We start from the raw sequence: 17,865 nt of genomic DNA on the forward strand, positions 1-17,865 counted from the left end.
TTGAATGGGGTTATCAGGACTGAGGGAGGTTACTTCAGGACAGGGGAGACCGGAACACATTGCTAGGGAGAGAGGGCGAGCCCAGGGAAAGTGAGAGGTGGAGTGGATGGGGGAAGGATAGAAATGCTCACGGTGCTGAAGAAACAAGCGAAGATGGGTCTAAAACACAGAGAGGCAGGGAGGGGACAGAGTGACAGAGGGCAATGACACAAAGATGTTTGAAGAAAAGGAGGAAACCTGAGGAACCTCCCAGAAGATGGGGGTCACCTAAGGAGAGTGAAGATGTACCAACAGAGCTGACAGGTGGAAAAGGTCTTGGCACCTTAGCAAGTGGAATTTCTACCAGGGACAAATAATGGATTGCAGAGCAGCCCTGGGGAACTAAGTGAAGCCAGAGAGCATGAATGATTTTCCTTCCCCTTCTTAGTTCATAAGCTTCTCCATGCATAAAATTGGGTAATTCCTACTCATGCATATCTATAAAAAGACACTGTCTGTGAAAGGTTCTGGAGCTAGAGGGAATAAAAACATCAACTCTACCTGAAACGTCTGTCACGACGAGAGTGATGGACACTCATGGCCTTCAGATGGGCTGGCCCAGAAATGATATGAAAAGAAGTTAGATAGAGATCGATAGGCTGGGCTGCTTCCAGATTCCTGGTTATCAGTTTTCCCAGCTTAGTAGAGGCCCTTCAAGAAACTCACACAATGGGAGGCTGAAGGAGGAGGAGAGAGTCATCCTTAGAAAAATAATATGGGAAGATGGAGACAGTCACCCTGTCCCTTGTAAATCACAGAAAGAACAAATGAGACATGCATGTAACCAAAGCAAAGAACTGGCTCCAGCTCCAAGTCTGCTCATCCTTCCCTGATCCTTCATACCTCGGCCCCTCCCTCCATAATAAAGTGACAATGGAGTGAAGGGAACACATGCCAGGGTTTGAGTTGGGGACTCGGGTGTGTGGAGGTTTGAAAGAAGGGAGCTCATAAAATAGAACTGTCTGTATCTGGGAGGTCTCTATCTGATTTCGGAGGGACAACATGGATTTTGGAGACTCATCTTAAAGAATTCTGAGAGAGGGCTTCCCTGGTGGCGCAGTGGTTGAGAGTCCGCCTGCCGACGCACGGGACACGGGTTCGTGCCCCGGTCCCGGAAGATCCCACATGCCGCGGAGCGGCTGCGCCCGTGAGCCATGGCCGCTGAGCCTGCGCGTCCGGAGCCTGTGCTCCACGACAGGAGGGGCCACAGCAGTGAGAGGCCCGCGTACCGAAAAAAAAAAAAACTAATTATGTAATTCTATCTATATATCCTAAGTTAGGATAGTAACTAATTCCATTTAAAATGTCTTCAGAAATGCTGCCTAGGATTTTTCCTACCTTACTGTCATAATAAGAAAGTATTAAAGGAGTACTTTCTAAGCTTCAGCACTTGACTCACCATATTCTTAAAGATAATTCACTATGTTTTGTCTTCCATTTTTGCTATCAGCCTGTGTTCCTTTGTAGACAGTATATTTTTCCCCTCCAGATTGTTTTTAAAATCATTGTCTTCCACACTCTGTAGTTTCATTACTATGAGTCTAGAGTTTAAGAATCAATTTCTTAAAAAAAAGACAGAATTTCTTTTTCTTTACCTTGTTTGTAATTTGATACTCTTCCTAAATCTTAGGATACTCATGTTTCCTTAATTTTGTCTGACTTGATCATTTAAACTCTTGACTGTGAACTAAGTTAAACATACTACATGGGGTGCTTGACTACCCAAGAAATCACCAAGTATCACACAGTAGGTTTATCAATCCCCAAGAGAGAAAACATTACATTTACCTTAAAATCTAGTTTTTTTGGTCCTTCAAAACGTCCTGAACTGTGATATATCAGTTTGAAATGATCAGAACAATAATATGAAGGCAAATAAATGAGTGCGTTTGTCTTGAGAGGCGGACGACACTGAGTGGAGTTAGTAAAACAGAAAAGACGAAAGCTCGGGAGGCAGGCATTTCTCCAAACATTTACTAGTTATGCGGTCGTGGAAAAGTTATCTAATGTCTCTGAGTTTAATTTCTTCATCCTAAGAATGGGAAGGACAGATTCTACCACTTGGAGTTGTCGTTAGGATTGAGGAAAACATACGTCAAATCTCATCTGACTATAGATTTAAGGGTAAGAACTATGTCTTGCTCATCGCTTGTACCAGTTATCAATTTCTTGCCCTTTCAATACATGCTCTGTGATAATGGGCAGAATTATTTTATGTACTCCCCCCTTTACAGTAAGCGGGCTATTTGAATTTCTCTGTATAATGGAAGGACAGTGCAGGAGGAAAGGGCTTCTCTTGCTGGTTGCAGCTGCTGTAGAGCCCATTAGCAGGACATCTAGTGGTGGTCTGTCCCAGCCACGTGGCCCAGAATACAGATCTTCAGCGACTTCACATTCCCAGTGTGGCTGGGTGAGTCCCACCTTACCTACAGCCCTCCCCGCAAAGATCCTGAGCATCCCTAGCCTCCCATCCACAGTGACACCCCTACTCCCTCTGTGCGCCCACCGACCAGCTGCATTTCTCCTGCACCCAGCCCCTGAGGGTTGCTTCCTGTTTTCCAAGCAACTGGGGACCACTCTGGCCTAGGCAACCCAGTGAGCTTCTCTGCCATCCAGATGCTGCAACACATCCTCCACAATGAAATCTGAGACCCAGCCCAGGAGAGGGGTCTTCCTCCCCAGATTGGTCCTCCTTTTTGTACTCTCCTTCAGCCCCAGAGGACTCTTAAGACTGCTCTTTACATCTTGAAGTTATTGTTTTGTTACGACTTAGTAATTCTTCATAATCCTTCTCCTATTTAAATCACTGAGTGAGTTCTGTTCCCCACTGGACCCAGACTGATAAATTACTGCTTTCCTCAGTGCCTAGCACAGTGACCAGCACTGCACATCCGCTCTCCATGCATTCTTTCCTCCCTTTCCCAGTTAGCCTTGAATAATCTGTGACCTGCTCAAAATCCAAGCACAGCTCAATGTGCAGGGCCAAAACTAGAATGCACTTTCTCTGATTTCTAATCATCTCACCAACTGCTTGGATGTTAATGAATGCCATTTCTGGGGAATGGCTGGAAACCCTACGGGGGCTCTACCTGGTTTGATCGTTTATACTCAAAACTGGAGAATTACTTCCAGTCTGTCTCCTGAAGACTTCAGGTTGATTAATTTACTTCCTCTGGTCACCGCCCCCTCCCACACAAAAAAAAGGATTTTTGTTTGTTTGACAACCTGATCCCTAGCATGAAGAACATAAATGTCCTAGAGACTTTTTCTACCCAAATATGTTAATTCTATTCGTGCCCAATAAGACTAAAATGTAGAAGACATCAAGGTAGGGAGACTGAAATTCAAAAGCACAGTGACTTCTGTAACAGTACAACCACTCCAGTGCTATTTTTAAACTTTTTTAAAAAAAAATAAGCATGCCCTTTACACCAGAAAAGGTAAAATAAGCATATTAACTAAGGAAGTGAAAATAAAGAAAAATAAAAACATGAAGTCTACATTTCCCATCTTTCCCATTTTATTCAACAGCCTTATCAGTGACTTGGATGAAAATATTAAAGTTTCACTTAACAGAAAACGAAGAGGGATATAGTTAGCCTGTTACTAGAACCTGCTGTGATGGTTTATACTGGGGGAACTCAGCTAAGCTAGAACTGTATATCTTCGCTTCCCCGTAGAACTGCACTTTAGGATTGCTCACAAGAGAAATGTGTGGGGGATTTAGGAGGCCAGAATGAAGTAGCCATGATGCCCTGAAGGTCATCACTCGTTAGAGGCAGGAAAGGATGAACATGGAGGTGCTAGTGAGCTGCAATTTGTCTTCACTCTTCCGTGCCCCATATCTGGCTGTCCTTCATAACCGTCAGCCCTGCTGAACAACAGTGAACCCAGAACTGCCAGCAGAAGCTTCACTGCAAACTCAAATGCAGCAGCCATCAAGGACCTTCAAGCCATCAAATGCCTTTCACAGACATTGGCACCTGTGCCCCTGCACAATTCCACTCTAGCACACACGCGCACCTAGCATCCTGGACACTCTTGACGTCTAACACGTACCAGGGCTGGCTCATGACTCCTCTCTGGTCGTTTTTGGGCTTTTACTTCCCAGCTCCTATCACAACTGTGTAGGTCTAAATCCTATAAACAAATTCCTTATGCCGTAACACTCATAGCTGCCTGCTTCCCTGATTCGCTCTGATTCATAAGAATCCAAAAACTATGAACAATGGGTTCAAATGAAATATATCTAATTTAACAATGGTATATGTAAAGTTCTGTATTTAGGCTAAAAAATAAAACAGAGCAAACTACAGAAATAAAGAATGATCTAAAAATCTTGATTGAAAGCAATTACTGTGAATATCCTAAGGATTCTGGACAATAAATCCACCACGACCTAGGACCTAACACAGTTTGTTTAACAAATAAAAATACACTATGATCTAATTCTTAAAAAACAAATGCAAAGCTCCGTATCATGAGGGTAAAACTGTGTCTCTATAATTTACACTGATAAGACAGCATGAGATATTGTATTAAATTCCAACACATATTATGAAGAAATATGATGTTTTGAGATTAGGAAGTCTAGAAAAAATGTTATAAAGAATGGCTTCAGAAACTTTAGCAAAATAAGATCTATGTGTGTGTACCTCCAGAGAAGGGAGCTAGGATAAACGGACGAAAATTACATAAACAAAGACATTTGCCTTCACATAACAAAGAAGACCATAATAGCAAATACTTTAGAGAAACAGAGGCATCCTGTAATGGAGGGGAAAATGGACTAGATGTTCACCACAGTACTTTAACCTCTTAAAGTTCATGATTTTAAAAGTTACATGGGGTTCAAGGAGGGGGAATAAGGAGTTTGTACATAATTGGGTACAAAGTTTAGAGCGATGAAAACATCTTGGAAACAGTGCTTCCGGTTGCACAACACTGTCATCGTAATTAAGGCTACTCATCTGTATACTTAAAAGGGGATAAAATGGCAAATTTTATATTATATATATCTCATCACAATTTAAAAAACATGATTCTATTATTCTAGGTGAGAGATGCAGAAGACTCAAGTTGAAATTTTGACTTAATAAAAAACAAAAACTTCATTACTGCTGTGGCAAAGTCCCTTCTTTTGACTAGGAAGAATATGTTTTACCATAAACGAGTTTTCCTAATGTGAACGCTGCAGTAATCCTGTGTTTCATCAAAGGCACAGCAACTACGTATTCTTCGGCAGTGCTACTGAATCCAACTAGAGTGGTTCCTTAAGGGCAGAAAAATAATTGTAGCCAGGAAAAAGCTCACTTGTAAATGTTACTGTATTATCATGATAATAAATGTTCTTATTGATGATAAAACGGGACACATACAGTTTAGAAAAAAGTCCTCTTTCATCTACCCATAGCAAATAGATATACAAAATACACACATACAGAGACTAAAACACCCACAATTTAATACATGAGGGGGAAAAAGTATCTAGGAAACTGGAACAGCATTCCTTTGTTCATAAACACAGGTTGCTAAATTTTGATAGATTAGGAAGATATCCACAAGAAATCTACAACCAGAAAGTCTGCTGCGTGGAGGTTGGCCAAAGAAAAATTCACTTTAAGATTTCTTTGATGTTTTCTACTCCCCACCAAAACCCATTTTTCTTCTTAAAAATGAATGGAAAAAGATATACCATACTAATACTAATTGGAAGAAATCTTTGAAAAAGAACAAAGTTGGAAGAGTGAGGCTACCTGATTTCAATGATTGTTATTAAGCTACAGCAATCAAGACACTGTGGTACTGGTGTCAAGACAGACAATTAGATAAACGGAACAGAATAAAGAGTTCTGAAACAAACCACACAGATGTGGATAACTGATTTTTAACAAAGGTACTGCAGTGGAGAAAGAATAGTCTTTTCAACAAATGAGGCTGGAACAACTGGACGTTCATTTGCCAAAAAAACCCCAAACTGAAACAAAACAAAAACCCCCAGAAAGAACTTTGATATATCCCTCACACCATATAAAAAAAATTGGATCAAAATAGATCATACACCTAAACGTAAAGCCTAAAACTATAACGCTTCCAGAAGAGAACACAGGAAGAAAACCTTTGTGTCCTTGAGTTAGCAAAGATTTCTTAAATATGACACCAAAAGCACAACCCATACACTTTAAAAAATGATAATATTAACCTCTTCAAAGGACACTATTAAGATAAAGACAAGCCAGACTTGGATAAAATATTTGCAAATCATATATCTGATAAAGGACATGTATCCAAAATTTATCAGGAACCCTCAAAATTCAATAAAAGGAAAACAAAACACCCCAATTAAAAATGGGCTAAAAGATTTGAACAGATGCTTCACAGAAGATATACAAATGGCACATACGATGGACAGATGCTCAGCATCATTACTCACTAGGAAAACGCAAATTAAAACCACAAGGATATACTACATCACACATACTTGCAGGGCTAAAAATAAAAAGACTGATGATACTAGATGTTGGCGAAGATGTGAAGGAACTGGGACTCTCAACCACCACTAGCGGGACAGCTTGGCAGTCTCATAGAAAGTTCAACAGGGACTTTCCTGGCGGTCCAGTGGTTAAGACTCCACGCTTCCACTGCAGGGGGAGCAAGTTTCATCTCTGGTCAGGGAACTAAGGTCCCACATGCCACAGGGCGTGGCCAAATAAATAAATAAAAATTAAAAAAAATAAAGAGACGCACTTTAAAAATCACTCCGAGATTCACTAACCAAAAAGATAATCACTTAAAATTCACTTAAAAAAAATAGTTCAGCGTACACCTAACAAATAGTCATTCATTCTACTCCTGGGTATTTACCCAAGAAAAATAAAAGCATATGTCTATACAAAGACTATAATATGAACAGTCACAGAAGTTTTCACTGTAAGAGTCAAAAACTGGAGACCACCACAATGTCCATCAACATGTGAACGGCTAAGCAAATTGTGTTACACTCATACAATGGGATACAACTTAGTAATAAAAAGGGATAAGCTACTGATATATGCAATGGCAAGGAACGCATCTTAAAATAAATATGCTAAATGAAAGAAGCCAGACCAAAAAACAGTGGGGGTATACTGTACATACGTACACTGTACACTGTATGACTCTGTTTATACAAAACTCAGGAAAACACAAACTCATCTCTACTAACAGAAGGGAGGTCAGTAGTTGCCTGGGGACTTGGGGGGCAGCAGGGAGATGCAGCAGGGAGGGAGAGAGGGAAAGATTACAACAGGGTACAAGGAAACTTCTGGGGGAGACATATGCTCAGTATCTTGACTGAGGTGATGGTTCTAGAAGTGTACACATATATCAAAACTTACCCAATTATTCACTTTAAATATGCTCAATTTTTATATGTCAATTATACCTCAATAAAGCTGTTATAAAAAATAAAAACAACAGCTTATTTGGGATATAAAACTTTGGGGAAAGTTCCTTCTTTCAAACCAGGAAAAGGCAAGGTTAAAGTTCATGACCACCATCCCACCCAGAGGTCGCTTTTGTATGGATATGATGCCACTGTAAAAAAATAAAAACAAAAACAAAAAAAACAAGAAACACTTCCTTTTACAAAGCGCAAATGATAGAGGTTTTGTCCATTCACATCCTTCAAGCCCAGTTCCGACACAACTTGTTTCTTAAAGCCTTTCGTTATCACTCAAGTAGAAAGTGATTATTCCCTCCTGTGAATCACCATACCACTTACGTTAATTTTCAGATATTAATTCAATACATTTATCCATCCACCCATCACACATTTACTAAATGCCTCATAGAGAACAGACACAGGCTTGGTGCTAGAAATACAAAAGTGAGTTGAACACAGTTCTTCACTGGCAAGAGCCTCACAGCCCAGTGGCAAAAGACAGATTCATTTTGAAGTAGCAGTAACTATAACAAGTATTTCAACAAACACAAGTGCAACAGAAACACAGAGAAAGAAATCCATTTTGTCAGACACACTGTCTTGTACCACAATGATTTGTTCAGGACTCCATTTCCCTACTAGACTAAAGCTTCCTGAGAACAAGGGACCATAACTTATTTTCGCCATCTACTAAATTACCTAGCACAGTACCTGGGATGAGTGTTCTAAATATGTATACATATGTGAATGAATGGAAATTCCATTTCACAGGCAGCTACTCTTTGACTTAGCAGGGCCACCACGATGCCAAGTTCTCAGGTGAGCTCCAACCTTAATTCACTTTGGCAACCAAGGCAAGTAATTTGAGAGTAGACAGAATCAAAACTTAAATCTCGACCCCCAAATCCCAAAAGAATAGCTAATACCCCTTTCCCCCCAGTGAAGAAAACAGGAAGGAGTAAGAGGTGGGGTAGGGCTTGGTCAGCGGAGATTTAGGACAGAAGAAGGACACAGATGAATCAAGGCCCTGCGTGGGTCCCAGGAGGGCCCTGGCTTTCTGTATGTATTGCTAACAGGTATCCCTCTGCCCAGAGAGTACACATGAACGGCAGTCATCTAATCTGAATAGGAATACCAGTCTCATTGTAAAAGCCGTTTCTACGGATTTTATATGTGACTTTCTGCTGTCCCAAATGATCATAACCCCCTTATCTATGCTCAGTTTCTGAAGGGGCAGCAAGGAAGAACAGATAACTGTGGGGAATTATAAGTATAGCGTAACGGGAAAACCCAGTTCTCTCATTTTTATCAACATATATGCAATTATGAAATTTCAGTTAAATAAAAAAAAAGTGAGAAAAAAATTCCCGTTAAAATAAATCTAGCACAAAATGAAAAGGCCTCAAGTGACAACTAAAAGACTTGCATTAAACATCAAGCAGAAATCCTTCATAGTTCCCTTAGTGCTACTGAGCATTAGAAGAATTTTCCTCTCTTTCTTAAAGATAGAGCAGATTTGCTCCGTGTACTTACATCTACAGAAATAACAGGTCTCAGGAGGGAAAAAGGAGAAATTTATTTTAATTTGTCTGGACGCACCAACCCAACAGATGGCTCCCAGAGTGGACAGGTGTACCCTGGGGACTGGGCTCTTACCTGTAGATAGGGTCCTGCATCACCAGCATCTTGCTCTCATCCCACGTCCACTCCTTTTTCTGCAATAAAAGAAGCTGTAAATGAATAAGTTAGGCTTGTCCTCAGCTACAGAACCAGGGCACACATTGAGCTACTAATGCTTATGCAAACACATGCATTTGCTTCTGGCCTTGTTCCCTCCTTATAAGAGGCCTGGAGTCGACTGCTCCAAAAGAACAAGTGGAAAATGTCACGTATCTGGTCTGATCAGTTTCCTTCAAGCACTTTAGGAGAGTGCCTCCACGGGTGCAGAGGGTAGGCAGGGGCCAAGGGGTCTCAGGAGACTGCAATCTAAATCATACTTTCATGGAGAAATCACCAAGGAAAAATAAAAGATTATACATTACTCCAGAGGAACAGGAGAGGCAGGGAGCGCAAAAGGGAGAAGGGGTCATAGAGACTGAATGATGCCATCAAATGCAAATGATGTGTGGACCCCAGCCTCCCTCCCTTAAAGAGGGGGAGAAAAGGCTGCACACAAGCCTGACAAGCTAACTAGTACATTTACAGCCGCCCATAAGAGGATACTCACCTGGCTTTGAACCTAACTTTCTGTGAACACAAAGGAGACAGATCCCTTAGCAGCTGGGGATGAGGACAAGAATGAGGATGTAGGAAGGTGGGGGAAGAGGATTCTGGGGCAGTACTGGAGACCCCAGATGCTTGATGAGGTCAGTAGCACCCCAACATGTTGGAGAAGCAGCCACCACATGCCCTCAGGTCCCACCCGTAGGTGCAGGGACAGAGGATTCTGCTCCACCTTCACTGGCCTTTGTCACAGGGGCGATGCTGTTCAGGACACCTGGGGAAGAACACACTCAGTTCCCCACGGAAGGGAAAGGGGGTAGGGGGCTCATTACCAGCTGGCAGGGGTGAAAGTCCCTGCACTCTTCTTAGCTGGAGAGCCTGGAATCCCTTGTTACTCCTGGCAAAGGGGGAGTCTAGGCTTCCCACTCACAGTCTTTGCTGGCCTGGGTGGTGGGGAGCCCGTTTTTCTGTGTTGTCTGGCTGGAAGTTTCCTGCCTTGCTATGCCGTCCCTTCCCTCCTCCTCTGGCTAGAGAGAGAGCAGGCTTTGTTGGGGTTCTGTGCCATATCCAGGTTGCAAGCTTCTTCGGCTCCGAGTCTGGGATATATGAGATTAAAACTAACCTCAGGGGGCTTCCCTGGTGGTGCAGTGGTTGAGAGTCCGCCTACCGATGCAGGGGACACGGGTTCGTGCCCCGGTCCGGGAAGATCCCACATGCCGCGGAGCGGCTGGGCCCGTGAGCCATGGCCGCTGAGCCTGCGCGTCCGGAGCCTGTGCTCCGCAACGGGAGAGGTCACAACAGTGAGAGGCCCGCGTACCGCAAAAGAAACCCACAAAGAAACAAATAAACAAACAAACAAGAAAGTCTGCTCATACGAGTCCTTGCTGCTCTGATGTAATTTTCAAAGTTAACACAAGAGTTAATAACTCAGTGCACCAAAAAGTCCATAAGCCTCTGAGAAGCTGCCGACACCCACTGCCCCCCTCGGAGGAAAGCAGCCCCAGAGAGGGTTCTTTCTGAGTGTGGGTGACTTGGCTCATGCTGTGTGCATCTGATGAGCCATCCTTGCTAACCCAGCCGTGACTGACGGAGCTCAGGGTCAGCAGCTGACTGCACATGAAGAAGGTCAAGTGTCACGGAGGGGCTGGCCAGACCTGCCTAGTCCTTGAGCATCGCGATGAGAAGATCCAGTTCCACCCACTCACATCCTCTCTTGGGAGACTACCGAGTCCTAGACGGAGCCTAGGCTGAACCCCCAGGAACGGTAGGTGGTTTTTGTGACCAGCTGCATACTTTCCACTCAAACAGACTGCACCGCTGAGGAAGAGGAAGCATTGTGTGCCAGCCCATGTTTCCGCCTAGCCTGAAATAAGCCTCTGTTAAAGTTGATCTGGGCACGACTCCTCCTTGCAAGTCTAAGGAATGCAACTAATACATTCATCAAAAAGAAAGAATGATGAGGCAAAAAAAAATACAGAATAAATATTTTTCTTTCTCTGGAAGACATGAGGAGAAGGATGGAGAGACCAGACTCCCAGGGAACCTTGTGTTAATTTATTGAGGAACCTCAGAAGGGTCCACAGCAGGCAGAAAATACTTTCCTTTTTAAAGTGGTATCAGCATCGGTATAGAATATCCTGGCCAAAAATAGTAAACATCTTTTCACTTACTTACTTACTAATTTTCCTTTTCTGAAAATCCCATTAAAATCCATTTAAGTAAAATCCATAAAATCCCATTAGATCTCCCTTTAAAGGTCTTGCAGTAATCCTTGCATGAGTCCGTTCAATCTATGCAGGGATAAGGAAATTATCAAAATAACTCAAAGGGTTTGGAGGGCAGATGGGACTCAACAATGTATCAGTTATTCAAGAACCTAAGGCAAATATGGTTGGAGCATTTCACCCCAATCTCCTCAATGCCTGAATGATGCTCCAACACTTTGATAACTAAAGCCTCTCCACTCCTCCTTGCCACACACTCAATATCCTTCCTATCCCACCATCTTTCAAATAAGACCCAGAGCAGTGCAGTTTCTTGAGCAAGGTGTCCCCCTAGTTAATAGCCCAGTCAAGACTAGAATCAGGTTCTCCTGACTTTTTGACCCGTACAGGTACTCTGGTACAATTCAGAGTCAACATGGTATTATCTGAATAGCGTAACTCAGAGGGAGGTAATGCGTGCCTTAAAAACGATTTGATTCTTCTCTTTGCTCTGACATTGTTTTACACATCTCCTCCATTTTTCAAACAGTGTAGAGAAAAAAACACACGCACAAAGAGATCACCCCCTCCTCACTTTTCTATATGGAAACATTCTTCTAAGGAAAAAATTTTAGAAAAAAAAGGTTAACGAGAGAAAGAAAACAGGAAGGAAAGCTACTGATCAACCTTTATGGGATTATAAATCAAAGTTGGCATCAACCATAAAACAGAGACATATTATTGAATGGTAATTATAGTCCGCAGAAAACTCACATAACTCCAAGTTACACCTGAAAACCACTTTTTTTTTTTAGTGCTTGGAAATAAGCCTTGGAGTCTTGGTAGCTATGTGAGGAAATTTTCAGTTTTGCTACCCACTATCCTCAATGAGCTATGGTCTCCAACATATGCCAGGAAATGAAGACATTTCAAGTCCAAGTGGGAGTGGAAAAGGAGGTGGAGGCGGGGAAGAGAAGAGGAAAGGAAGAGGGGATACATCTTTAAAGCTGTCAGCACCTCTCTGAGTGCTTCTGAGGGAAAGAGCACCCTTCACAGCCATACTCACTGCAAACAGCCCAGGGGGACCAGCAGGACTGATCGAGGCTGGTCTTCAGGCTCCTTGCACCTGAAGCCCAGGCTCAGGCAGGGCCTCACTGGTATCACTGGGAGCACAAACAGTACCAGCATTGAGGCCAATGAGTGAGGCCCAGGGAGACAAGATCTACCTCCTCACTAGCTCCATAAATATAAAGAAAAGGGGGTAAAAATATGAGTGGGTCTGGCAGAGCACCTAGTGGAGCAGACTGGTGCCCTTGGGGCAGCTGTCTGGCATTTTGCCATACATATACAGAATTGGGGTATCACTTCTTTCTCTTACTCTTTGTCCCCTCCGTACCTACAAAGGACACTCAAGGCACTGTTGAGCCTTTTAAGAGGCCTCTGACTTAGTTTATTAACCTGTCTCTCTCCATGCCTTTCCCTACCCCAGCAGTCTCCCCTTCCCTCCCCTTTTTCTTCTCTTTTAAAAATGAATTCCTTACTCCAAGGTAATTAAAAAGTCATGAGATGTAGAGAGTAGCTTCACTTGAAAGAAGGTTCTGCTTCATATATTGCCTAGTAAAAAATTTCTGGAGAAGAGATGTTATCACAAGAAGGTGCTCCACAGACCTCCAATTAACAGGAAGTTTAACTAACCAAGGGCCCCGGCTGCTGCATTCTGAAACCCATCATTACGTGCGCGCAGCGGCCCTGCCCCCAGACAATGACCAGTGTGCGGGGATCCTGAGGAAGCCCATTCCTAGGAGACACAGGGATCCTCTGACAGATGACTCTGGCTTCAGAACTCCCTGACGGCCCTGCCAAACCTTCCTCAGACCGTGCTGTGCTCTCAGAGACCTTTACCCAACCTACCTGCTTCCTTCCTTCCTCTCTCCTTCACTTGGAGTCAGACCCACACTGAAATCTGACAGCTAGCCCAGCCTTGCCTCCCCACCTCCTCCCACAGGCATTTAATCCTGTCTTGGCATTTACTTGTTGGAGGACCTAGAATAACACAGAAAGTGAGAAAGTAAAAAAAAAAAAGGAAAGATACAGGAAAGTCATATTCAGCTGCTTCACTTTTTGTTCTCACAGGAAATTTCCCAGTTGATATGGGGGAAAAAAAAGTCCCTTCTTCCATTTAAGAACTTTACATATTGCTTCCTTGACACTATCAAAATTCATCTCAACTTTACAGACAAACAATGAGGCTCGGGAAGTTAACTTGCTCCCCTGCAAGGCCATTTAGTCCAGGGGTAATTAAAGTCCAACCTGTCTACCTCTAGACCCCACGTTCTCTTTGCCACTCTAAGTGATGAATTCAAAGGTTTTCACGTTCCACTGCCAGGAAGCTTTTCACTTTCAACAGAGGGAGAGGGTAACAGGCTTTCGGCGTATGCTTTTATCAGACCGCCGAATGAGGTAAGCACATCCTTGAGCTTAGGTTCTTCTCTTTTCTTTATCTAATGAGTGCAAATATCCAGTCCCCCGTGGAAAGTGACAGCCATTTTGTTATTCCAAAATCTCCTGCCAGGGAATATTATATGAGAACTGGTTCAGAGGGAGGTCTGCCTGGAACAGGGCCAAGAACAGAAAACAGAGTCAGGGATAACTATCACAGAGCTCCTTCCTCCGTTTGGAACCCAGAAATGGATATGGCATTTTTTGAAGGCCTTCCCTAGGGACCCAAAAGTAGAGGAAGAATTTGTATTTCCATTTATTTCCTATCCCTACTGGAAACTACCAGTAAGCACATCACAGAGTCTGTCCGCTTTACCATTATTTATGCTCCTGAAAGCAATGGTGACTTCTCAAAAAATAAGAAGAAATTTTTTAAATCACCGTGCAAAGGCCACATTAACTCAGCCTGGCAAGTTCTCCATGCCTCCAGACAGAACAGGATTAGCCTGAAAACACAGCTACCACCCATCTTAAGGTATAACCTAATAGATACAGAAAACGCATTTCAAAACTGAAGCACTTAATAAGTTCTCACACAACGCACAAAATTCCTAATATGCCTGTTTTAAAACTAGCAGAAAACATGGTAGAAAGAAGACCGGACTCAGTTTAGTCCTGGCTCCATAACTAGCTGGGTGACCTCAGGACCGTTACCGGGCCTCTCTTGTCCTCTGTTACCACATCTAGTCAATTAGGGGATCAGACTAGAGCATTCCTAAAGCTCTTTCTCCCAAATTCTGGTTCTGTAATTCTAAGTGCCTCCTTTTCTTACCCAAATAAATCTAAGTTGTGTGTTTCTATAGGAACTAACAGTACTCCTTGAGCAGGAAACTAGTTTCCTTGTGATGTGATATCCCAGTGACAGGGTAAAGGCTAGACGTTAAAGACACTGGATTAATTAATTAGGCATTTCCTATGGAGCAGTTTTTCTCTAAAGGATTCTGAAGAGTTTAGTACACACACAGCAACATGGTAGTAGGAAGAACCCACTTGGGATGTGAACAAGACAGACCTGGTTCAAACCTCAACTTCACCACTGGTGGGACTTGAGGTCTTGGGCAAGGTGCTTAATCTTCTTCTGCAAACCAAGCCTTAAAATGGTACCTACCTCACAGGATGGTTGTGTGGATCTAATAAGTATACACTGCATCAAACAAGGCTGGTAAATGGCGGGGGTTCAATATCAGTGTTAGCTATTATTGTTAGCCGTTCTCAGTACCATCTTAGTGTGTAATTACGTTCATCAGCTTGCCCCCACTGGTCTTCTACCCTCTCAAACAGATGAAATAGAATTGGAAAGAAGACATGGTCCCTGGCCCCAAAGGCTCGCAGCCTACGGGGTAAAGAGACAAATAACTACAATGCAATGCTACAGGAGCTATGATAGACCAATGTATGCATATAGTGTCATTCAAAATAGCTAACTTTGCTGGAAAGGGTCCATATCTAATACCCCTGTGTATCCTACCCAGTTCCTTGAACATGGTTGACACAGTAAATATTTGTTAATGAGAACAGCAGAGCCTTTCTAGAACAATGCTTTAGGCTATCCCAACAAAGTTACTGGTGTATATGAGAAACCACAAGAAACAGAGGCCCTTTAGGGTCCTTTTGTAGAAAACTCCTTTGGATGAAGTTCAAGACTAATCTTCCTTATTCAGAAGCCCCTCCCTAGCAAATGGTGCAAGAGTGTGATTCCAATACTATAATAAATAATCATTACCATATACACAGGAAAGATCGTTACTTGGGCCTAGTTGGGAGTTGAAGAAAATATACTGATTGAGAAACAACAAAGCAAAGCCAATTTTCTTAGCAGCTGGGTTCACACCACAAATACAACCTAAGATTCATATGGGAATTTGAGATTCATTATCTGTTAGCATCAGTTCAGGATAACAGCGTTTTAGGGCTTCCCTGGTGGCGCGGTGGTTGAGAGTTCGCCTGCCGATGCAGGGGACGCGGGTTCGTGCCCCGGTCCGGGAAGATCCCACGTGCCGCGGAGCGGCTGGGCCCGTGAGCCATGGCTGCTGAGCCTGCGCGGCCGGAGCCTGTGCTCCGCAACGGGAGAGGCCACAACAGTGAGAGACCCACGTACCGCAAAAAAAAAAAAAAAAAAAAAAAAAAAAAGATAACAGCATTTTAGACACATTAATATAACCAAAAAGATTTTTTTTTTACATCTCAGTAAGAGATGATCACAATATACTTGGCTACTGCCTGCATTAGAATAGAGCACCTGAAGATCAGAGGTACTGAAGAAGTCCCACTCATAAAGTTAGCAATTTCCACCGAGGCCTCTCTACGCTTGGGAAGGCTCTCATCCTTGTTTTTTTTTTTTTTAAATGGGAAGGTTGACAGACGAGAAAGAGGGAGAAGAATGTGATAGCCAAAAGTAACAAATGAGACTTCATTTGACCCAACTGCTAAGTACTTAGTTCTTCCTGATTTAATGACCATGATACACAAAACATGTTCATTTACCCAGCTAGCCAACAGCCAAAATCGTTGGAAACACACTACACGTACCAGGTGTCCAAGTGAGTGCTGAGCTTACAGAGATGGCCCCTGCCCTTAAAACATTCTCTGGAGAGCAGGGAGTCCCTGTAAACATGCTTCTCCCCACAGCCCGGAGGCATACCACCATTCAACAGTCATGGACAGGCTAGGCAAACAGAGGGGGCTTGGTGGCTGCTTTGGGAAGTGTTTAACCTCTGAGGTTCCCATCCTGCCTCAGGAGTTCAGGGGGCAGAAACACACAAACCTATTTGGCCTCTAGGGTCTGCTTTCTCTGTAGCCCAGAAGGTTCTCAAAAACCTGAATAAGCACAGGTGACCTATACAAACACATGCAAGCACCGAAAAGCACGGTGCCAGAGCTGGTGCAGAATAATTGATCTGACAAGGGTAAAGTGCTCATCTAATCCAACTCTTCATTTTATAATTGAAGCTCCAAAAAGCAAAATAACTTGCTTAGAACCACACAGTCAGAAAAAGAAGCGCCAGGACTACAACCCAGGTCTTCTCCTCTCAGCTGAGGGCTCCTTCCAGCGTGCCACACTGACCCAGTGAAAAGCAACATGCTGGCCACGCTCTAGCCTTCCTGCAGGCTGAATAGCAGCAGTGGCTGGGTCTTGAGGGACTATTTAAATAGATGGGCTAAAGCAGCAATAACTGTAACAAGAGGACACAAGGACACACCACGGGGCCGGACGCCACCTCAGCTGGAACTGAGAGTTATTCCTGCAACAGAATGGGACAACTTCTGAGGAAGTCGCCTCTTATCCCCTCCCCCACTGAATCCTGCTACTTGTCCACACTTGAATTTAAAGCATTTCCCAAGATCAAGACTCAAAGGCAAAGGTATCAAATGGGGGAAGGGGTATGAATGCCAGGATGACAGGAGATGACCCTTGTCACTCATGGGATACGAGGACTGAGCAAGCCGAACAGCTGACTAGGCCTTGGGCCCCTGCCTCACCCTTTGCTCCAGCTGTAGCCTCTCAACACTGTTGCTGGTCAAAGCAGACCACCTCACCAGATAAGGGAAGGAGTGTGTCCAGAAGGTAGCCTAGAAAGAAAAGCTATCCCATGCCTACCTCCCCTCCTTCCCTCTTCACCAGAGTTTGTGGCTCAGAGTCACTTACCTTCTTCTTCTTCTTCAGAATCACTTTCACTCCATCCACTGAAACCATAATGCTCACCTTCTTCTTCTTGATGTTTTTGGCTTTAAACTCATACTGCAAGTGAGAAGAGAACAAAGGGCACAATCCAGTTAGATCAGTGCATCTGCACAGCCCCAGAGAGCTCATGACCTGGAAAAGGGGGCCACAGATGGGTCTAGGGGGCTGATGCCGTTTCTGGGGGCATCAAGCACCTCAGGGGATGTAAAAGCAGGCAGATGTCTGTAGGCAGGGGCTCGGCAATATTTGGGTTGGAACAGGGACTCTGAATGGTCACTGGTTTCACCACTCAGCTA

At 43.5% G+C, this 17,865-nt stretch overlaps 1 protein-coding gene across 3 annotated transcripts in view; it reads right to left on the reverse strand.

Moving 5' to 3' along the window:
- Positions 1-17,865, reverse strand: part of LOC111170409 (carboxyl-terminal PDZ ligand of neuronal nitric oxide synthase protein) — a 307,338-nt gene that overhangs the window by 80,425 nt on the left and 209,048 nt on the right. For 2 of the 3 annotated variants that reach the window (XM_022565546.3, XM_022565536.3), the window contains exons 3-4: positions 17,534-17,626; positions 9,119-9,177 (exon numbers count right to left, since the gene is read on the reverse strand). In XM_022565546.3, coding sequence (XP_022421254.1) covers positions 9,119-9,177; positions 17,534-17,626 — 152 coding nt within the window. Of the gene's footprint in view, positions 1-9,118; positions 9,193-17,533; positions 17,627-17,865 lie in introns of all 3 variants that reach the window. The other variant, XM_022565535.3, reaches the window with a different exon arrangement.

This window comes from Delphinapterus leucas, chromosome 1 (assembly GCF_059928025.1).
Source record: "Delphinapterus leucas isolate spDelLeu-1000000601 "Yukka" chromosome 1, BTC_Dleu_Yukka2, whole genome shotgun sequence".
Taxonomy (NCBI): domain Eukaryota; kingdom Metazoa; phylum Chordata; class Mammalia; order Artiodactyla; family Monodontidae; genus Delphinapterus; species Delphinapterus leucas.